This window comes from Vicia villosa, linkage group LG1 (assembly GCF_029867415.1).
Source record: "Vicia villosa cultivar HV-30 ecotype Madison, WI linkage group LG1, Vvil1.0, whole genome shotgun sequence".
In the NCBI taxonomy this organism is placed as follows: Eukaryota; Viridiplantae; Streptophyta; class Magnoliopsida; order Fabales; family Fabaceae; genus Vicia; species Vicia villosa.
Genome location: NC_081180.1, coordinates 56,100,278 through 56,123,766, shown reverse-complemented (window position 1 = coordinate 56,123,766; position 23,489 = coordinate 56,100,278). Strand labels below are relative to the sequence as shown.

Below are 23,489 nucleotides of genomic sequence, written 5' to 3'. Positions count from 1 at the left end.
GCTCCTATATATAGGGAGCGTATCCGGTGAGAACTGATAACTTTTGTGAGAAATGAGAACTACAAATATCAACCGCAAGATATAATTAACGATTCAGATTTTAAAATTCTAATTCAAGAACACGGTAATCTTTCCTTACCGAAAAATTATTTTATTTTCTAAAATTACACTGTGTTTGTCTTCAACCTATCATATACTGCCGCCATCTTTTAATAATGAGTACTATCTCAAAGTTTTCTACTATTCATTGACAGAGAAGAAAAGGTATTCACGTGATCTTTTCAACTATTTTTTTTATACTTTTCATTCTATTAATGTATTAAATTTGTTACTTTTTCTTATTTCTTATGAAGTGTTTGTAATCCGTAATCCGTTGCCGATTTTCTCTCATCGGTACAATGGCTTCTATTTCAATGGAGAGGTAAGAGAGTGTAATGATTTTTAAAGCTTTATCTCAATGGGGCAACCCACCGTAAGCAACTTACAATTCTTCAACAAAGTGGCTCAACATCTTGCAGCAAAGGGCACAACCAGAAGAACTCGAATAGGAATATCTTCAATTGCATCTTGATGGCTACGCCCCAAACTCAACCGGTCCGAATACGTATTTCTCACCAATTCGACTTTATTTTTCTGATTCTTTGATGATGTCAAGAAGAAATCTCAAGATATGAATAAAATCATCGCCGATCCAGTTTTACAACTTAAATCAATGGTAAAGAATATCGACAATGCTTATTTTGAAAGATTGTTGTTCATCGATTCACAAAATAACAATTTCAGCATACATATCGAAAATACCAGCTCTAGATTCACGAATAGGTAAAATATTTGTTTTCTAGTTAATTGTTTGGAGAATTAGTTGTTTCTACATCTTGTTTACCATAATTATTTGAAGAACTAAATTATGCCCTCCAAGTGTTTGTTAAAATGTCAAGTGCCTTGATGTCTCGTGGAAATATTATGCCTCTGTAGATCTTTCTCTTAATTTTTAAATTGATACTAAAGTTTTAAACTTCTAGTAGTATGTCTCTCCCTATTTGAATTTTGTTTACTGATTTCATGTGTCTAATTATAACCTTTTCATGCATTTATTTTTTCCCGTTAATTTATTCATATGATCTTGATATTTCATCATTTTCTTTGCTTGTTTGCTAGATATTTAAATTTCAGTTTGCTGCATCCATTTATTTGTGTTGGTTTATGATTCATTTACCTCTCAATGAGGTGATCAAATATTAATTAGGATACTGTAACTGGATTTACAAATAGTGTTATGCTATGATTATTTTATAGGATAAAATTGAACTAGTTTATATTGCATTTACTGTAACTAATTCAGATTACAAGTGTTATTAAATTGCATTGTTTAATACATAATGACAAGTTTACTACAATGACAGGTAGAGAACAAACTAGAAATAACAAAGCAAGACCAAGCAATGGGGCAAAAATGAGTGGCAAAATCAAACACTGAAGCAAAAAAAGAGGATCAAGTTCAAACATTGAAACAAAATCAATCTAGACAATTTCTCTTCATATAGATATTGTACTTTGACTAGTTATCTCAATGTATAATGTACTTATTCTTATTTATTGTACAAATGAATGAAGTCTGAGCACAAAGTTAGTTTTTTCTTTTTTTTGTATAAGCAGTATTATTATTATGTACATAAATATATATACTTTTTCATTCTATGAGCCATAAATTCTTTAAAAATTCCAAGAACTTGAGTTTGCGTATAAGATGTGGCTTATAAAATTAACATATTAAAAAAGAAGGATGATTTTCAAACTAGAAATCAAATAAAACAACAAATTTAAACTTAAATAAAATTGCTTTATGTTCTAAATTGAATTATCTATAAAACAAAATAGATCCTTATAAATAAATAATTCCAACAGATAGCAAGAAAAGAAAAAGCAATTCTTTCAAACTCAAAAACAAGACTAAGAGTTCTATCTTAGGCAGATGATTTCGTAGGACAATTACGAGTATCATGATATGCATATTGGCCACATGCTTTACAAAGCCTGGATCTTTTTTGTTGTTGTTCAATAGCCTTTTCTTTTCCTCCTTTAATTCGTTTACCACTTCCTTTTGTCTTTGAAATTTGTGGTGGATGAATTTTCACTTCTTTAGGAATATCAAAACCAATAAAAGACTCGCTTACTTTACCATTTGTTTCACTATTATCAACTATATGCAATACATCCACACCATCTTTTTGGTTTATATTTTCTACCCCGCAGTCTATACATCCAATCCATAATTCATTTTGAAATATATAAAAGTTTTCACGAGTGTAAATATCTCTACCATGCCTCTCTAGTCCACGATTTAATTTTAATATTGGTAAAGAGTGAAGTGAAGTATTATCAGCAAGTAACTCTTTATGTCTTTGAGCTTCTATAGCAGACTCAAATCTCATCCAAAATTCAACCAAACCAATAGTAGGATTTAAAAAGTTACCGTAGAAGGAATTTTCACTTTCTGATCTTGAGGTTGTTCTCAATATGCCACCCAAAAATATATCTCTGAAGTAAGCTGGGATCCACATATTTCGAATATTATACATGTGTGAAAGCCATTCATTCTTTTCCAATCCAAACTCAATCATGATGGATTTCCACGTTGCTTCAAATTTGTCGGGAGTATCTGATCCCCAAACACATGACTTAAATTTATTGTTGAAATCATCATTGGAATTCAAGGAAACACCCACCTTTTCAGAAACTTTTTTCATGATATGCCACATACAAAACCTATGTGAAGAAGAATCAAAGACCTTTTCAATTGCGATTTTCATGGCAGGGTCTTGATCTGTTATTATAAGATTTGGTTTATTTCCTCGCATAGCTTCCAAAAACTTTTCAAATAACCAAATGAATGAATCAGCTTTCTCATTTGCTAAGAAGGCAGCTCCAAAAGTAACAGATTGCCTATGATGGTTCACTCCAGTAAATGGTGCAAATATCATGGAATATTTATTTGTTTCATATGTAGTGTCGAACGACATCACATCTCCAAATAAGGAGTAATTTTTTCTACAAATTCCATCTGCCCAGAAAACATATTTCAACCGATCTTCAACATCAACCTCATATGCAAAATAAAATGATGGATTCATTTCTTGCTTCCTTTTAAAGTTATCAATGAAGACATATGCATCCGAATCTTTAATTAAGGTCTTTAAATCTCTAAAACAATTTTGTAGATCTCTCTGTGTGCACCCAATATTTTCATAACCACCTAGTTGTTCCTTCAACAAGTGGTATGTTTTTGAAGGACCAATATTTGCTCTACTATTTGCATACATTATACTCTTATGAATATGATTCACTTTTCTTGCCGATCTAAGAAATTGTCTCTTTTTAGGAGAGGCAAGTACATGAGTATGACTTTCTTGAAATCGAGTTAGCTCATACTTACCTCCCTCTAATAGTTTGAAAGCAACTTTTGCCTCACATCCTTCTCTAGTAAGACTTCTCCTCTTGAGTTTAACTCCTGATTCAGTCACTTCTTTGTCTTTTGATACATTTGGGTTGTAACCCTCTTTTGAGCAAACAAAATACTTCCAACGTACAACACCATCTTTATTTTTATTTTCTGATGAGCAACGCACACTAAATCCAACAGTGTGTGCATATTTTTTGTAAAAAATTTCACCATCTTCAAGTGAATCAAAAAGTTGTCCTACTTTAGGTTTGATTTCTTCGTCACAATTTAGAACCTCTTGATTTGTCTACAACAAATAAAAAAATTAAAATTGAAATTGAAATATAACTCATTTATGTATATATAAATAACTATAATTACCTGCACCGATTTTAGTATATGAACACCTTGTGTAGTATTAAGTGTTGGTTCATCATCTTCGCTCGACCCCAAACTTTAATTCAAAAAGAATAAAATACATGTATTATAATTTTAAATTTAAATAAAAAATAAAACAAATAATACTTTAAAGATAAAATAAAATATAAAACTCAAAACAAAATTGAGATAAAGGTTTAAAAATCATTACACTCTCTTACCTCTCCATTGAAATAGAAGCCATTGTACCGATGAGAGAAAATCGGCAACGGATTACGGATTACAAACACTTCATAAGAAATAAGAAAAAGTAATTAATTTAATACATTAATAGAATGAAAAGTATAAAAAAATAGTTGAAAAGATCACGTGAATACCTTTTCTTCTCTGTCAATGAATAGTAGAAAACTTTGAGATAGTACTCATTATTAAAAGATGGCGGCAGTATATGATAGGTTGAAGACAAAGTATAAAACCCTATAAGACCATCTCCAATGGTAGTTCCTTCTAATAAGTTCTCTACCTAGACATGCCACATCATAGTACCATTGCATTGCAATGCAACTATGAAAAAATTGTGCTACCCAATCAAATTAGTTTATGAGGTAAAGTTGTGGGCCCAATAATAACTTTTTAGAATTATACAATTAAAATAAAAATTATAAAAATTATTTTAAGATGATGTGGCTAGTGGGACCCATAAAGAACCCAAAAATGGGTTGCACCATTGGAGATGCTCTAAGCTTAAAGGGAGACTCAATTTATTACACAGTGTAATTTTAGAAAATAAAATAATTTTTCGGTAAGGAAAGATTACCGTGTTCTTGAATTAGAATTTTAAAATCTGAATCGTTAATTATATCTTGCGGTTGATATTTGTAGTTCTCATTTCTCACAAAAGTTATCAGTTCTCACCGGATACGCTCCTATATATATATATATATATATATATATATATATATATATATATATATATATATATATATATATATATATATATATATATATATATATATATATATATATATATATATATATATATATATGTATATATATATATGTGTGTGTGTTTGATTCACATGAGAGGAGGGGAGATATTTCGTTTAAAAATATGTTTGGTTCACAAGGGGAGGAGAGATATTTTAATAATAATTTACATTTCTATCCTTGTAATTTTATATAAATGATATGATATTTAAAAGTGAAAATTTCATAAATATATTTTTTTTGGAAATAATATTTATATTATTGACTGATTGAAAAGTTATAAGTTATTATATAATATTAAAAAATTGAATACACTTGATTTGTATTATAACTCTCGACACAAAATAAACTATATGGTAAAAACACTTTTTGAATACATAAAATAAATTATAATAAAAAACAAAAAATTACAGTGATTATAATTTTTATTAAATCAAAAATAAAAAATAATTTGAAGGTGAAAAATAATTATAACAAGTTGATGCAAGCATTAGAAAAAAAATCACAAAAAAGAAAAGCAAGAACACGAAAGAAAATAATAATTTTAAAAATTAAGGATATTTTAATAAATATATTAATTTATTAAATATTAAAACTCACTTTCCCTCCTCTCATCTCTGAATTCCTTCAATTCGAGAGTCGCAAAAATTGTCATTTAGAGAGATTTTGCTTTCCATCCCTGTTAAAAATTAAATTAAACACATTTAATTATAAATATTCTCTACTCTCCCATCTTCTACCTCGGACTAAACATACTCTAAAAAAAATACTGCTAAATAAAAATTAGGACAAAATACGTCAGCTAGAATCCCAGGGCGAGTTTTGAAGATCGTACACGTGTTAATTATCAATTGGAATAGAATCTAACGGTTGGTTGAGAGCGCGGGTGTTAACTCGCTCTCGTTATCCCGTAACTATGTGCTTTTCAGCACTTTGAAGAAACAGCAAGAAAAAAAAATGGCGCTACCCCTTCTTCGAATTCCTGGTACTTCTTCCATTCCATTTGTCACTACAAAGCCACAGTCTTCTCCTTCCAGAAGCTTCCGCAAGACGACGGTGGCAACAGCGGAGCTTCAAGCACCGCTGGTAGCGTTGGGCAGAACCGATTTCCGGTATCCGAATGTTGAAGCTCCTAGCCATAAGGTCAAAGTCCACGATAGAGAACGCGGAATTGTTCACGAATTTCTCGTTCCTGAGGTATGATCACATCGATGCTTTAACCCTAGCATGTTGCTTCACTGTTTCAACAACTTGCTTGAATTCAATTTTCTACTTTAATGCTATTTTTGTTCTGTTTGAAAAAATAATAATGTGGGTATGTTTGTGAAATGCAGGATCAATATATATTGCATACTGCTGAGTCTCAGGATATTACCCTTCCATTTGCCTGCAGGCATGGTATTTACTCTTACTCTTATCCTACTGTTATCTATTCGAAATTAGGTTTTTTGAAGTGTTATTTATCGGAAGCATAGTTATCAGAAGCTTACTATACATGCATGTCATATCTTGATTTGATACAAAAATAAAACTAATAGATACACATTGTAGTGTGTATCTATTATGAACATGAATCTTATCTTGAGTAGGTGATATATTAGCTTATATGTCTGTTATGATACTTGTTTTTACTTTAAATTTCATATTTGTGTTGGTATTGTATCTTTTGGTTAATGATTCGAAAAGTAGTAGGTCTTCAGAGATTCAAAATTTGATTCTCGATTTGATACCCATGAGTGGAAGAATGATATGAACCTATCATATTTGTTTCAATTTTTTCTTCAATTGTTAATAATGGCCCTTATATACGGATATACCAGTGAGAGATTCCTTTTTTTCCATGTATAGTTGAATTACAAATGGAATTTTGATTAATGTAAGCTAGTATAAAATTCAATTTCTCTCCAATTGGGAACTTAGTCCTCCACAATTTTCCTTTGTAGGTCATCTAATGCATCTCTGACACTTGTTTTCTCTGCTGCTTCTGTTTCCATCTAGATCGGTTTCTTTTTGGTTTATGATATTATTGCTGGTTTCCTGATAGAGGTTTGCTTATTTGATACTTTTTATGGCAGGATGTTGTACAAGCTGTGCTGTTCGGGTAAAGAGTGGGAAGATTAGACAGCCAGAGGCACTTGGGATATCTGCCGAATTGAGAGAGCAGGCATGTCCAACTATGTCTACGCATATTTTTAATTGAATTGGTCATTTTGATTTGTTAAGTAGAAATGCATGATGATTTGTTGGAATGCATGATTATCTTCAACGATGCCAAAAGAGAGAATCAGATTTTTTTGCCCTATTTTTTTCCTTTAAAATTTGATGTGGAATGGAAGACACTTAGGGTGATAAATAATATACTTTATGCATGTTACTATAGAGAGGGACGGATTGTGGTTGTAGTCGTATGGAACTATTTACTTCATTTCAGTTTTGACATGCCAATACTAAATGTGTCTGTATGATGTCAAACCTGTCTATAAGTTTACTTTATTCATTTTCCGAGAAAGAGCACATTGAAAACTGTGTCCTATCGCAGTGCCAATGCACTGAACTGAGCTTGTAGTTATTTTTTTCCTTTAATATCACATAAAATGAACTACAATGCCTACAATGCCTATGTTGTTCATCCTTTTTGAATGTTAACTTCACTGAATCACTTGCACTAAAAAAATTTCAAAAGACAAAAGCATAAGCACGGCTTTTTTTGGTTCATTTTAGCTTTTAAAATAAGAATGAGAATTGAAAAGGATTTACTTATTAAAAGTAGAAGTTTGGCTTGTCAGACTCGTTTTTCTTGTATATTCCTCTTATGATTGTACGTATTATTAGCATTTTGATTTCTTGGTTGGTGTTTCAATTCAAGGGCCCTTGCACAAACGAATAGATTAGATATACCTACAACCAGAGAAGTCAATAGCAGCCAATAGCAGCGCTATAGCAGAGCAGAGCAGAGCGGAGGCCGACCGCTATGGGAAGAGTCTTAGCAGTGCAGAACACTATATCGTCTGCTATTGGGTAAATAGCCGGTAGCGGGGGCGTAGCGGTTCCTGGCCTAGAGTGGTTTCTATCCCGCTATCTTTTTCCCCTCTGAAAAATTGAAACTAGCCTCAAGTTTAAAACATTTTAAGGGTAATTTTGGATTTTTCAATCAAATTTGATATGATACTCCACCCTAACCTTCCTTCACCAACGTTTTTGCACTTCAGTTGTTCCAAAGAAAAAGGTTCCTCCCTCACCTTTCTCTGCACTTTGTTCTTCCCTCTACACTTCATATGTTTATAATTATTATTATTTATGTAATTTGTCCAAAAAATGATCAAATAGTGGCCATCCCGCTATTCCATTTTTGAGGTCGCTCGCTCCGCACCAGTATCTGGGATTACCTACTCTGCCTACAACAGAACAATGATATTTTCTAGCTAATGGATAGTTTGAAGCCATTTGCTATGCAACATTTATTTTCCACTAATAGTAGTTAATTGCGGGGAAAACGTTTTATTCATCACATTATCATTATTGTTGCAAACTCCAATGTCTCTTATTTCTCAGTTGGAAATGTTTGTGAGATTTTTGTTTCATTTCAGGGTTATGCACTTCTTTGTGTGAGTTTCCCATGCTCTGACCTTGAAGTAGAAACTCAAGATGAAGATGAGGTAACAAGCAATATTGCGATCATAACTTGCACTGTATGATAACTAAATGTTTGAATAGATGCCAAATCAAATCAACTCTAAGGAGATGTTTTTAACTTTAATTTTGTTAATACATCAATCTACAAAATATCTCATAATATCTTCGTTGTACCTTTCAATGTTCCTGAATAGTTCACTTGATTTTAGGATATATACTGGAAACAATTAGTCATCTAATTGATGATGCAACCTTAGGAATTTCCTTGTTCATTTTATTTATGTTTTGTTCCCTGTTTAATTAGTTTTAGTAGTCTTTTTTGCTCTTGAAACCTGTGCTGTTTGAAAGTCATATTGAATTTTGGCTAGTCCAAGTCAGGCCAGTTGAACTCAATTAAAAGAACAAAGCTTTCATAATGCCTATTACTTCTTCCAATCACAGGACTTAATCCGAGGATTTTGTTTAAGGAAAACTAAATTTTTAGCTACTTAGAACAATAGGCGTTGGTACATTGTAGTATTCTTAAGAGTATTAATGGCTTTAGCTTGTACTCACTAGAACTTGACTTAATTATTAATATCAAAAGAGCTTATGCATGTTTATACCAACAAAAGATGCCAAATCATAACTTGAACTTTATGATAACTGCTTAAATCGATGCCATATCAAATGAACACAAATGTGATGTTTTTAATTTTTATCTTGTTAGTTTATCTGCAAAATATTCATAATATCTTTGTTGTACCTTTGAATACTCTAGAATATTTTACATGATCCTTAGGAGTCACTCCTATGTCCTTATTTTATATTTATTTTGTTTTAGTAGTACCTTTTTGCTTTAGAAACCCTTGCTGTTCGAAAGTCATATTGGACTTCGGTGAATCCAAGTCAAGTCGGATGGATTCACTTAAGGGAACAAAGCTTTTCTAGTGTCTATTTTGTTTTCCATTCACGAGGCTTAAACCATAGATGTTATTTAAAGAAAACTATGTTCTCAGCTTCTTTGTGATAGGTAGCTTAGCTGAGATTTTATTTGGGAAGGTATACAGAAGAAGAAATTGGAGGGAAATAGGGAATATAACGCTATGTAATTGACTACACTAAAAGATTAAAGTGTAGTTGTTGTTAGTGTATATAAGGAAGTCATAAGATTAGGAAAAGGTATCAATTGATCGTTGTGGAAAGTCTAAGTCTCTTGAATACCTAATTATACAACTTAAAGGTCGATGTTTATTGCACATGCTTTTCAAATCAACATAGTTTCAGGGTTTACACATTTTCCATTTATGAATCATAATAGGCCGCAATGAAGGCGGAATTTCCAACACCCCCCTCACGCTCAGGCCTCAATGAGCCCGAAGCATGGATGATGCGGGAAGCCGAACAATGAATCTAGATGGGCTCTGATACCAATAAAGTTGTGGCTGAACTTAACTTAACCTTACAAAATTGACTTATAAAGTGAGGATTGCCCCCACATATAAAAACAACATATGTCATATCTTTAAACAATGTGAGACTAAACTCCACTCCTTCAAACCCAACACAATGTAGGTGTTGGTAACTGCAATGAAGACAAGCCAAATGCCACAATCTATGCAGACTAGGGGCGGACTGCAATGAAGGAGGAGTTACAACTAATCATAACAATGGTGGCATGATGTTGGCCATGACTCCCGGTGTTCCCTGATTTGATTGCCAAACTTACTGATTTTCCTAAATTCTAAATTTTCCTCTTGTTTGGAACTTTTAATTGCTATCCTTGAACTCTCCTAGTTTTGTGAAGTTGCTTGCAAAGATCATTTCTCATTTTGGTCAAATGATCAGAGTTAATGCGATTTATTCAAATTTAGGCAGTAGAAGGAGATAGTAAGAAACACACACCAGAGGGGAAGATAACTCCTAAACCATAACAAAACATAAAACGGAAGTTATAAAAAAATTCCAAGCAAAATCATAGCCTGAAGTAAACCAAACAGGCACGGACAGCTGCAGGACACCAACACAGCTGCGGAAACCATAGCCCCCTACTCCGTACACCAGACCCGTGTCCCACACCAGAATACAATTGAAAGGAAATGCTGATTAAGGAAAAAATGGAACTAGAAACCAAAGAGAACCAAGCTAGGCGGCAGAGATCAAAGCCAGAAAAACTGCCGTGGCGACTGATAACAACTATGTTATCTCTTACAGGATTCCAACATCGTGCATAATACATACACCATGTCTTGGCCAACCTCCCGAGAAACCACTGCCAAACGAGAACTTCATTTTTTTTTGTTGCTACTTTCTCCACGTTTCCACTGAACTGTTAAGTAATCTATGTTCCTAGCTAACCAAATTGACCGGACGGTACACAACCAAACTAGCATTAAAGCCTTGGTTTTCTTAGTGTTACCAAGACCCACAAACCCTGCATAGGCGAAGAATGGATCCTGTGAAATAACCAAAATAAATCCCAGCCAACCGAACGAATTATACCAAATACGAGAGACAAAATCACAATGTATGAAAAGACGATCCTATTTTTACAGCACTAGACCAGTGAACAAGCAAGACACGCTCTCCGTGTGCGGATTACCCCTCAGTTGCAAATTGATTCTAGTAAGAACCTGATCTAGATGTATTTGCTACCCAAATTCACTGACTTCGACGGTGCTTCACACTTCCAAATATTGTGAAAGGCAAAGAATCCCATTATCTGATCCTTTAACTTACTCGAAAATTTCCTCCGAGCATCTTTCCACTTTCTTGAAGTGAACTATTATAATCAATTATTTTGGATTGATGATCATCTAACTCGAAGTTTTAGTTTATAGGAAGCTTGAAAAGAGCAACTTGAGGAGAAGAATTAGGATATTTGCATAATATATTTGTTCTGTCATTGAATATTTACGTACGATATCTTAAACTATCTTGTGCTTTTGAGGCTAATTTAAATTACCATCATTGTTGCTGTTATATCATTTGCTTATGAATAATATATGCTATCCATGACTCACTCAGGTATATTGGCTTCAGTTTGGACGTTATTTTGCAAGAGGACCAGTGGTAAGTTATGTTATATATGACTATTTTTTGTGGGAATAAGGTTACCTACTGTTGTCTTTGATAAATGTGACCTTTTTAACACACAATTCATATACAGGAAAGAGATGACTATGCCTTGGAGTTGGCTATGGGTGACGAGTAACCTGGGTAAAAAACTATATTCAAAGAATGCAAGTTTTCTTTCCTTCATTCTTTTCATATGTACCACTGGAATTTCAAGTTAAAGACATGTTCGAGTGTCCAATATGTGTTAGTTTTCGACACTCGCACTACACTAACATATACTCATGTGATTATATTCTATTATTTTCATTTTCTCAAATTATATTTTCATTTTGGTAAGTTATGGTTAGTGTCTACATGTTAGTCTTAATGTCATATTCATTGTTTGTGTCTTTATGTGTGTGTCCGTGCTTCAAAACTCTTATTCCCCCTATGTTTTTATTTGTATTCTCTGCTGTCATTTTGTTATCATATACATTATTATCATTTGCATAGTATAGAGGATTTGACATGCTTTTGGATCATGTTACAATGTTGTTCAATTGGAAAGGAATTCGGCAATTAATTTGGACAGGATGCACCTTTACACTGAATTAATGCTGAACCAAACACACTTGTGGATAAGGCATCTCAATTCACGTGAATTTGACAGAATAAAGAGGTTGGCTGACTTTAAAATGAGGAAAAGTTCATCTTTATCTAGTAGTTATCCTCTCAACAACTAACAATAAAATCAGACAAAAATTAATGACCAATTAAAAAATGAATAAATGTTAATTAATTACTAAAGGTAATTTAATCGATTTCTAAATAAAAAAAATGATTTGATTAAATGAAATTTCTTACTGGTTATATTGAATCAAGATAGTTTATTGTATTGTTTAGACATTTGTTAATGGGTATGCTGTACAACATGACTGCACCTACTTTTTTCCTTACTTCAAATACAAAGAAAGTTTGGAATAACTATTCTCTTAGATTTGAGCTCTATAATAGAAGCATCAAATATATGATCTGGGCCAGATGAAGAAACAAATAATTGCATAAAGTTAAGATATAATGCAGATTCAAAAGAATATACCAATAGCATTGTGGTCCAAAGGTAGATTAATAAAGGGTCACTCCAGAACAAGATGGTGAAGTGAAATGTACAACACAACACTATACCCTACTCGCACGAGCCTTGTTTCTATAGGGTATCTCACATATGAAAAAATTGACAGATTGATACTTATTGGATTATGCAAAAAAGACATTATTATTATTATTATTATTATTATTATTATTATTATTATTATTATTATTATTATTATTATTATTATTATTATTATTATTTTTAAAACTTAATCATTTATTGGTGAAGCAATGTCATGAAGAAACTATTGAATATGCATTTGTGTTGTTGAAGTTTGTTTGAAGTCGTACATTGTTTAGGTTTTCAGATTGTTAAATGTATAAAGATGTGAGGGCAACTTCACTCTTTAAGCTAGCTTTTAGGATTCAAACATATTTAATATGATATTAGAGTCTGGTTTAAGATCCGGTGGACCATCTGCTAACATGTTTTTGTTATCGGACCACTCACTATTTATTTTCACGCTCCAGATGTCCAGTCCTGAGCGTGAGAGGGTGTGTTAAGAGTCTCACATCAGATAATATATGGTCTGAACATATATTTATAAGTGAAAACAATTCTCACCTTACAAACCAGTTTTATAAGTATGAGTTAGGTTCAATCACATTTCTTAACATAGTATGGTATAAAGCTGAGTTAAGGATTGCAATGTGAGCATTTGACTCATGTCCCGTGAAGGTGGGTGTTTAATATGTATTTGTGTTGCAGATTATTTGAAGTCTCACATTACTTAAATTCTGAGATAATTGAATGTATAAATATGTGAGGGCAACCTCACCATTTAAACTAACTTTTAAGCATAATTGTATGATTCTCAATCCAATGGAACCGAGGATGCATCTCACTAAGTTGGTAATATCTAATCCTAATTAAGAATGGAGGCAGTTTAGTCAAAATGTTGTGATATTGGTCATTTGCAGATGTCAATTGTATGGATGATTCTCAATCCAATGGATCAGAGCATAACATACTTCTCACCAAGTTGGTAATTCTGCATTCTGCTTAGTTCAAAACTTGTTTTAATGCCAACTTTGCAAAAATGGGTAATATAGACATGATTATAGGCCAAACTATATTTTTGGGCCCTTTTATCTTTATTTGAGACCACTCAAAAGCTAAAAAAAGGCACTTAATGTTTTCTTACTTTTGCAGTGACAACCACAAATAATGATAATATTATTTTTGCTTTTTAATATGTTAGCAACAGAGACAACTTATGGAAAGGACTAAGTATTAAAGGGACAGTTACAATAAAATAAAAGTATCTTGTTAACTTGAAATGACACCAGCCTAGTACTCACAAAACAGTGATTTTCAATTGAGCATGACACTTGTAATATGATTGTAACCAAGATATTCTGTGGAAATTTCAAACGGTACAGGCTGACATAAACAAGGCTGTTGGGGAACAAGGGGCAACATCATAGGACCATGAAGAGTTGTCCAGATCACTTTAACATTAATATTTGCAACCACCTTGTGGTTATTAATATTTGAAAGCAGAAATTGGGTAGTGTAAAAGTTGAAAATGACATTAGCTATTTAACATTGCACTACCAAAAATGGTGTTAATGTTTAATGATTCATAAAAAGCTGTTGCTGCTGCTACGCCAATGAACTTCTCTGTATTCTGCAAATCTAACATGTTATGTACTGCATGGCAGAAAGTGTTCTGTGTTTACACCCCATGTCAAAATTTAACTGATTGACACCGACTCTTCAGAGCAAATATGTGTCCAGTATCTAACTTGGTAGAGTTCGATACTTCAAAGCAAATATGTGTCCAGTATCTAAATTGGTAGAGTTCGATACCGACAATATTAACACATCTGATTACGTTCAATCACTTTCATTTTCTTAATTTCTTAAATTGTTATAAGTGTCAACATGATAATGTTATCGTGTTTGTGTAGGTGTTTGATACTCTCTCTGGTTCTATTTATAAGAAAAAACTTATTTTTTTATATTCATCACATAATCAATGACCAAAACTCAATGAGTATCTAGAAGGAGTTACTATCGGCTTTTAGTCAAAACTAACAAAGGATGAGGTAAGAACACAGTCATATTCTGCAATGTATATCCAATTCCTGATTAACATGGTTTTAGTCATGCATGTCAAAATCAACAAAGGGAAACCATAGAATAACTAAAGGCTTCCCTAGCTGGTAAAGAATTCTCACCTCAATTTCATTCTGAAATATCTAATGATATCTAGGACTTGGACCTAGATGTTATCTTGTTGAAATCAGTCCATTTGACTGCTTTACCCTTTTGCTATACTTGGACTTTTTCTATTTCCAAAAGGCAAAAAAAGTTATGTGAAAGAAATAAATGGTGTTGGGTGCTCCACATACACACATAGTAACTTTCTCAACCACTTGAGTAGAGAATAAATTTTACCTTATCCAAAGATATGGATTTTTCATAGCACTCTCAAAATCAAGAATCTTAGAACAAATAGTTATGCACTTATTCATACACCAATTGTCCAATTCTAACAAAAATATTCAATACAATCACTGTCACGCAAGAGAAAATAACTCTATACATGTGAAGAAAGTTTTCAATCTGATTTGCACTCTTTGTTATTCCTTAAGATTGATATGTAAGTAGCAAAAACCAAGGTTGTAGACTCTTTAATGACCTTGCTATTATAGTATATGGTTTTTCTTAGGTGCTGAACTTCTGCTCAGTGGTGCTTGCTGAAGCCTGCATCATTATTTAGCAACAATATTGTAAATCATTTCTTACATCACATAGTTTCCCTTTTAATTCATCCAATTCATTCACTAATAAAACTATATCTTATTAGTTTCTCTTGGTTGTATGCAGTCACAGAACGAGTTGTGACTGCACTATCAAGATCGAACGGTGCATATTTCAAACTTAGTATTTTAGATTTAAAACGATATCAGAGGGAGGGGTAACTCAATTGGTTTGTGTGTGCATCTGATGCATATATTATACATAAAAGTCAACATATATAGTAAGGAACAAGAGATTATACTGACCCCAACTGAGGTAACAAAATTGCAAACTGCACATTTCACGGATCTTGCTCCATATTGGTACATAAGAAGCATCCTGCAGTTACCACAATTGACATGTGCCACCTGATTTGCTGCAACAATACACAATTGATGCTCAAAATCGCGACAATTTACCTTTCAAAAGAAACATGTTTTTGAAGCTTGCTCAAACCTTATGATATATATTATTAACAAACAGCTCAATACCTTCCAAAGCTAGATTGACTGTGTGACAACAAGAGCATTGAACGCTCGTCGCTCCGCGGATGTACATGAGTAAAGTATGGCATCCTCCACAAACTAACTGAGCCATTTCTGTACCTGTGAGTGTACATAAATGCTTGTGATTTAGCTCCAAAGCATGAATTATATAAAGGGTCAATAAGGGAAGAATCTTGCATCATACCAGGAGGTGGCACTGCTGTGACAGCATTGCAAACAGCACAGCATACAGAAGTAGCTCCAACTGGATACACCAGAAGGTTTCTACAACCAGAACACACAAGTTGACTTTGTGAACCTGAAAACCAAACAACTTTTGTTAAACATGCACTTAGAGGAGTTTCAAATCTCCCATAGTTTCATCAGCATAAAGTAACCAAAGACATGACCAAATAGAGAACATGCATCAATGAATAAATCAAGCACAAAAAAAAAAGAGTAAGATACCATTTGTTGGTGGTGGTGTATATGGAGCTGGTGGTGGAGTTGGGTAGGGGGCAAGTGGAACTGGCATTCTAAAAGACTAACTCAAAGGTATTTAACTTTCTCTACCAAATTCTATAAAGAAAACAAGGCACTTTCTCCCATTTTTTTCAACTCCTGAAAAATGAGGAAATGATAAAGTAAAGATTCATGCAAGAGGGGGAAGAAAGTGATTAATTAATAAACTTGGTGAAACTTGTCATCAGTGGAATGAGAATGAAACCTTGGAAGCAAAAGGGTATCAGAAAATCAAATCAGAAACCAGATAAAGTGAAAGTCAAAGGAAAAGCTTCCTCCTTTTTGAAATAAAAAACCATGCATGAAGTTGGAGGAATGGAGACTAGAATGGATGAAGAATTTAAGACACTGTCAAGAAGTTATTTGTGTATAATGGGAGTATTATAATATAATTGTCCAATGGCAAAAAGTGACAACTTTTTCTAGTAGTTTAGTTTGTATAGTGAAGAAAGGGGGGTAGAGAGAGAAAAAATGGTGGAAAAGGATACGAGTGGATGGATACCGGAAAAAAATAGACTCAAGAGGTGCTATATATGCTAAGTGAATGACACGCAACTTTTTCTAACCTTCATTTTAGTTTTTTTTTTTTTTTTTTAAATTCTATTATGGAGAATGTGTGAGAGGGAAAACATGACTAAAAGTTGAAAATGTTTCTGGTAATATACAACAGTTAAATTAGTGATCAAAGAGAGATGAAATTATCCAAAGCTTAAATGAGAAGAATATTTGAGTGTAACTCAAAATAACCCTTTATATAGTGGTGATTGTTAGTATAAAATTTAGGAGGCGAAAAAATAGTGATTTGAAGAAGATAATGTAAAATGACATTCTATTGATTAGATTAGTTTTAGAAGAAACAAAATAAATTGATTAGTAATGTTGGTCATCCAAGGGTGTCATGAATCATCTACTCCATTAATGCTCAAGATTGATAAGATTCGAGTTAAGTTAGAGTCACAGGGGTCATTGAATACCTTCCAATGTACTTGCTTCAACAAATAATTTGTCATGATATTGCTCATTCATCTCAATTTTGGATAGGAAGCGGTCATTTGAATTTTTTCTTCTTTTCCTATTTTATCTTTTACTTTTTATCGTTAGTTTTTTTCTAAGTCAAGTTTAGATGTGTATTTTTTTTAATAAATGATACTTATAATACAAGTTAATAACACTCTCGAAATTATAATATAACATTCCAATCCTATTTCAATCCTATTTCACTTTTACACAAAATTATACAAACATAAATCACTTAATCTCAAATCACTTTAGTTAAAATCAATTTTATAGAATTAATTAATTCATAATCAATTGTTTCACCATAAAATCAAATACACGCTAAATATTTCTGTTAAATAACTACAATAGCGACACTCAAACAAAATGATCGGTTGATATATGATATAAAGTTTTATCTTAAAACTTAATTTTGTTTCTTTATTTTAATTAAAAAAAGTTGTTTATTCATTTAACTTTAAATTTATTTTATTTAATCAATATAATTTATGTTCTTTTTTATATTAAATATAAATTATTTCTTAAAATGAGAATTCACGATAGAGAAGACATGCAAGACATTTATATCTCTCTCTCAAGTAAATATTTTATTTTTAAATACTATTTTTCTAAATCAAATAATTGTTATTATGAATTTTAAATATTGCTATTTTTAATCAAATAAATATTATTATAACTTTTTTAAATAATTGAATAGTTAATGCATCTAATTTATATAAAAATTTATATCCGTTAGTATTTAATAAGAGTCGTGGGTAGATATACTACTTCCTTCTTTGTTTTCTTTTTAAAAAATAAAACAATTTTTATTTTTATTCCTTTCAATTGCAATGTACTAGTAGTGCAAGTTCACATATATTTTCATTGAAGTGAAATACTAGTTCAATTTGTTTCCTTTTTTAAAAAATAAAACAAATTCTATTTTTGTTGCTTGCAAATACAATGGAGAAGTGCAAGTTCTCGAATCTTTTCATTGAATTGAAATACTCCTAGTTTACAAATCTTTTCATTGAATTGAAATAGTTCAAGTGATGCTTCTCTAATAAACACTTTTGACCTACAAATGGGTTGGAAATCACAACCTATAACCTATTCCATTAAAAAAAAGAATAAAATGGACCAACAAAGTGGACCCAACCCCAACCTCTTAATTAGTGTTGGACAAAGTGCAATGCAATGCAAGCACGTGAGTTAGCCACACTCCATTTTTCTCAATGGAGTTTACTCTCTACATTAGATGGTAAACAATGAGCCACGTTGATATTCATAGAACAAGCCAATCGGGACCGTCAGCAAATAAAGAAAAACTCATTACTCCACCAACAACTATACTTTTAGTCTATGGTCACCAATGCATGACCTTTTTATGCAAACTTGATTTGAAGTGTCACATTTTAATTTTTTGAAAAAGCAAATTAATATATTAAACAAATTTCTTTACCCACCTCCCTACTTTCTTGGTCATCTCTGGTGAAAAATCCAAAATAACCTTTATTTCGGAAATGCATTTCCGAAATGTTTTTTTTTTCAAAATTTATCTTATTTCGGAAATGCACTTCCGAAAACACGAAAAAAATGGTGTTTTCGGAGATGCATTTCCGAAAACACCCTTTTTTGGATTTTCGGAGATAAATTTCCGAAAACACTTTTTTTGGGAGAGGGGTGTCTTCGGAGATGCATATCCGAAATATTTCAAGACCAAATTGGTCTTGGAATGTTTCGGATATACACTTCCGAAAGAATTCAATAATTATTAAAAGATTAAAATCAAGCTGAATCAGTACAATTAATAGGTATAAAATCAAGGTGAATCAATAAAATGAAGGTGAATCAATAAAATCAAGGTGAATCAAAATTTCCTAAACAATTTTAAAGTTAAAAATTGTTTTACTAACTTATATAAATCAAAAACATTTTAATTTCATAAGTAAATTTTGAATTATATAGAATTAAATATAAAATTTATTCATTAAATAAAATGAAGACAAAATATTTTTTTAATTTTTGTAAACTAAATAAAAAAATTATAACTTCTTTTTAATTATGAATCAGAATAGAAATATATAAATATATAATAATAATTATTAATTTTGTAAGGGAAATATATAAATATATAATATATAAATATATAATAATTATTATATAAATATATAATAATTATTATAAACTAAAACACTCATTTTTTTAATTTTTTTAATTATTATATAAATATATAAATATATTTATAATTAATATATAATAATTATTATATAAATATATAAATATATAAATATATAAATATATAATAATTTTTATAAATATATAATAATTATTATAATTATTATATAAATATATAAATATATAAATTAAAACACTAATTTTTTAAATTTTTTTTGTAAATATATAATAATTATTATAAATATATAAATATATAAATAAAAAATTATAACTAATTTTGTAAGTGAAATTATTTTAATTATTTTAAATTTTAATCTTATTATTCATAACTCATAAATTATATCAAAATATATAATTATTATTATTATTCATTACTCATAAATTATATCAAATTTATGATATATGAATTAATTAATATCCTAAAATTAATTTTTGGGATTTTTAGATTTTTTTTTTGTTTTTTCGGAGATGCATCTCCGAATTAATCAAATCTCAATTTTTGGGATTTTTTCGGAAATGCACTTCCGAAGTCTGGAATAATTTAGAAAAAAAAATATTTCGGAAATGCATTTCCGAACCAGGGTAAAGTGGGGTTTTCGCTGGGGTGACCCCCATAGTGAGGTGGGTAAAGAAAAAACCTATATTAATAGATTGTTCTTGTTTTCCTTTTTTTTTCCTCACACATCATTCACCATGGATGACTTTCTTTTTTTTAGAAAATCGACCAAAGATAAACAACAATTACCAAACATCTCAAACACAACCTTAAAACCACAAAACTCCAACAAATCATTTGTCGAGATAATCACTAATGTCTGTAAAATCTCCCTGAGCCAACTCCCAACACCCTGTATTAAAGAAGATAGGTTGCCAATCACTACTCTACAAGATGAATACCAATTAGGTTTGGAGGCATGCAGACATAACCTTCATGGGAGAATCATCTAGTCCAAAGGAACAAAACTCTCTCACGGTTTCTAGTCTGCCTGCCAAGCTTACAGTTCTATGGAACTCCATTGGTATTCTCAAGTCTAGAAGACGTTTGAAGAGTTCGTTCAATCAATGCTTGGATTTTGGACCCAGGAGTGTTGAAGTTATTTCCATGGAAAATGAACTTTGTTCCTTCAACAACACAGAGAGTTCGTTTTGTTGCTTGTATCTCTGTGTTATTTTGTGAGTCATAATTTGTAGATGCCCCACAAAATAATGAACTAGACATTCAAAAATATCAAAGGAGATGTGTTGATTTCCTTAAGGATTTTTCGGCTAATATACTTGAACAGATGGATGAGGAGTATCACTTTGACAATGATGATGATAAATTTGATCCTAAAACTCTTAAGTTTCAACTGATTATATCTAATTTTTGGAAATGATGATAGTCCTCATTCTATCTCAAATCAACAAAACAATTCATATTTTTGAAATAGACTTCTTGTTCCAAATCCACACCATAATCCTAATTTTAAAAATTATATTTTTCTCTCAAATTCACAAAATATCCAACTTTGAAAATTATTCATATCATATATCACCTTATCCATATCAATATCAACAATTTTTGTCTGAATTTATTGAAGTATGCCTAAAAACCTTTGAGTGATGAAGGGAAAGAAAATATGTATTAGAACTTAGAATCATAAGGTTGGTGAAAATTGAGTAATTGAGAATGGAGAGGGAGAGAGAGAGAGAGAGAGAGAGAGAGAGAGAGAGAGAGAGAGAGAGAGAGAGAGAGAGAGAGAACTAGAGAGAGCGAGTATAATTGAGGGTGAAAATGTTTGCATCTAGCATACTCATTACATTGATACCTCAAAGGTATTATATATATATATATATATATATATATATATATATATATATATATATATATATATATATATATATACATTTAATTGGAATACAAGCAACTAACTGAAAAAACAGAAAATTGAAATGTTTGTCTGTAACCTGAGTGCAGTACCCGATTACAGGTATTCTAAAATTAAATTTTCAACACAGTGGTATCCGGTTACCAAAACTCAATACTCCTGTACAAATGTTCTAAACAAGACAAATCAATATAGTGGTAACACGATTACCAAAAAGTTGTACCCGGGTACAACACTTGATTATATGATTTTTACAACACACCACCTTAATTCTAGTGCCCCAAGTCTCCCATGCACATGTTCTTCTTCAATCTCTTGAACACTTCAATTGTGAATCCTTTGGTCAGCAAATCAGCCACTTGATTTTCACTTCAACAATATCCCAATCTCAACCTTCCTTCACTAATAAGTTCTCTCAAGTAGTAAAACATCATCTCAATATGCTTGCTTCTCCCATGTGTAATTGGGTTCTTATCAAGGTTTATAGCAAAAACATTTTCAACCATGAGCATTACAGCGTCACCCTTTTCGCTGCTCAGCTCCTTCAATGGACTCATTAGCCACACGACTTGACACACATACAATGAAGCGAAAATATACTCGGCTTCACAAGAAGAGAGTACTACTACCAATTCCTTATTCAAAGACCATAATATTGGTGTTTCACCCAACATAAAGATGTATCCAGCTGTAGAATTTCTATCATCTTTATCTTCGTACCAATTGAAATTCGTAAAATCGAACAAATTGCATTTTCTGCCTGCTTCCATTGTAGGAAAAATAATTCCGCAGCCAATAGATCCTTTGACGTATCTTAAAATCCTCTTGACTGCTGCCAAGTGAGACACCTTTTATCTCCATCAATCTACTCACAATACCGACACTAAACGCCAAATCCAGTCACATATTGCACAAGTAATACAAGGATCCAATCATCCTCCTATATTAATTTAGATTAGCAAATTGCACATCCTCATTCTTCGACAACTACAACCTCGATTCGTCCACGATAATGGAAGCATTGCAATGTTCTATTTCAAACTTCTTCAAAATATCAAGCGCATACCTTTTTTGGGTGCATAAGCAGTCCCTTCTTGGACTTGTGGAACTCAATACCAAATAAGTATGTCATGAGGCCAAGGTCGGTCATCTCAAACTCCTTCATAAGATTACTCTTGAACTTATAAATGCATTCTTCATCGTTGCTTGCAATCAATAAATCGTCTATGTATAGATAAATGATTATCACCCCTTCATTTGTATCCTTCTTCACATACACACCATGTTCGGATACACACATCTTAAAGCCAATCTCCTATTAGAAGCCATATATCCTCTTGTTCTAAGATCTTGGAGCTTATTTCAAACTGTATAACACTTTCTTCAATTTGTAGAACTATAACTCTTAGTTTTTCACAACAAAACTAGAGGGTTGTTCTACATAAACTTCCTCTTCAAGCGGTTCGTTCAAAAACACATATTTGACATCTATTTGGTAGATGAATCAATTGTTGTTATTTTCAATACCAACAACTATCCTAGTGGTTTCAATTCTAGCTACCGGTGCAAATACCTCTTCAAATTTTATGCCTTGTCTTTGCAAAATCCCTTTGCAACTAAGCGAGTCTTATGCTTGATTATTTCACCCTTAATAATTGCCTTCACACTATACACCCCTCTTACACCAATTGGCTTCTTTCCTTCTGGTAGATTAACTAACTCCCAGCTCTTGTTCTTCTCAATCAATTCCACCTCATCCTTCATATCACAAATCCACTTTGGATCACTTAAGGTCTCCTACATTTTAACGGGTTCAGATTCAGCCATAAATGCAAAATGGACAAAATCACCATCATCATCGATCTCGTTATGTTGGAACCACTCAAAATCTTGGAGGCTTGAAGGTAAAGCTTTTTGTCTTATTGATCACATTTTGATATCCTACTGAACCGAAAACTCTCAAGTGATTCAGATTTGGTTTAAACCCGGACCATGCTTCCTCCGATGTTATGTTCCCAAGTTTCTTTGTTGGATACATATTCAAAAATATGCAGTTGTGTGCACTG

The 23,489-nt window shown here is 31.8% G+C and overlaps 3 protein-coding genes and 1 long non-coding RNA gene across 4 annotated transcripts; 2 read left to right on the top strand and 2 right to left on the bottom strand.

Moving 5' to 3' along the window:
* Positions 1–383: 383 nt before the first annotated feature.
* Positions 384–1,636, top strand: LOC131606719 (uncharacterized). The gene is made up of 2 exons (XR_009284993.1): positions 384–822; positions 1,404–1,636. It is a non-coding gene; the product is annotated as an uncharacterized LOC131606719 (long non-coding RNA).
* Positions 1,637–1,964: 328 nt separating this feature from the next.
* LOC131642960 (protein FAR1-RELATED SEQUENCE 5-like) lies at positions 1,965–4,301 on the bottom strand. Its single transcript, XM_058913135.1, has 5 exons — positions 4,195–4,301; positions 4,039–4,106; positions 3,821–3,893; positions 2,993–3,746; positions 1,965–2,770 (listed from the first exon to the last, which is right to left on the bottom strand). Exons 2-5 carry the CDS (start codon positions 4,059–4,061, stop codon positions 1,965–1,967), a joined length of 1,656 nt encoding a protein of 551 aa, XP_058769118.1. The 5' UTR covers positions 4,062–4,106; positions 4,195–4,301.
* A 1,401-nt stretch (positions 4,302–5,702) lies between these two features.
* On the top strand, positions 5,703–11,830 carry LOC131638568 (ferredoxin C 2, chloroplastic). Its single transcript, XM_058909135.1, has 6 exons — positions 5,703–6,001; positions 6,139–6,202; positions 6,880–6,968; positions 8,392–8,460; positions 11,444–11,488; positions 11,586–11,830. The coding sequence occupies exons 1-6, from the start codon at positions 5,762–5,764 to the stop codon at positions 11,628–11,630; spliced, it is 552 nt and encodes a 183-aa protein (XP_058765118.1). The 5' UTR covers positions 5,703–5,761; the 3' UTR covers positions 11,631–11,830.
* Positions 11,831–13,293: 1,463 nt separating this feature from the next.
* LOC131638578 (protein LOL1) lies at positions 13,294–16,895 on the bottom strand. Its single transcript, XM_058909145.1, has 6 exons — positions 16,587–16,895; positions 16,328–16,480; positions 16,065–16,178; positions 15,866–15,979; positions 15,641–15,750; positions 13,294–15,338 (listed from the first exon to the last, which is right to left on the bottom strand). Exons 2-6 carry the CDS (start codon positions 16,392–16,394, stop codon positions 15,300–15,302), a joined length of 444 nt encoding a protein of 147 aa, XP_058765128.1. The 5' UTR covers positions 16,395–16,480; positions 16,587–16,895; the 3' UTR covers positions 13,294–15,299.
* Between the last annotated feature and the right edge of the window lie 6,594 nt (positions 16,896–23,489).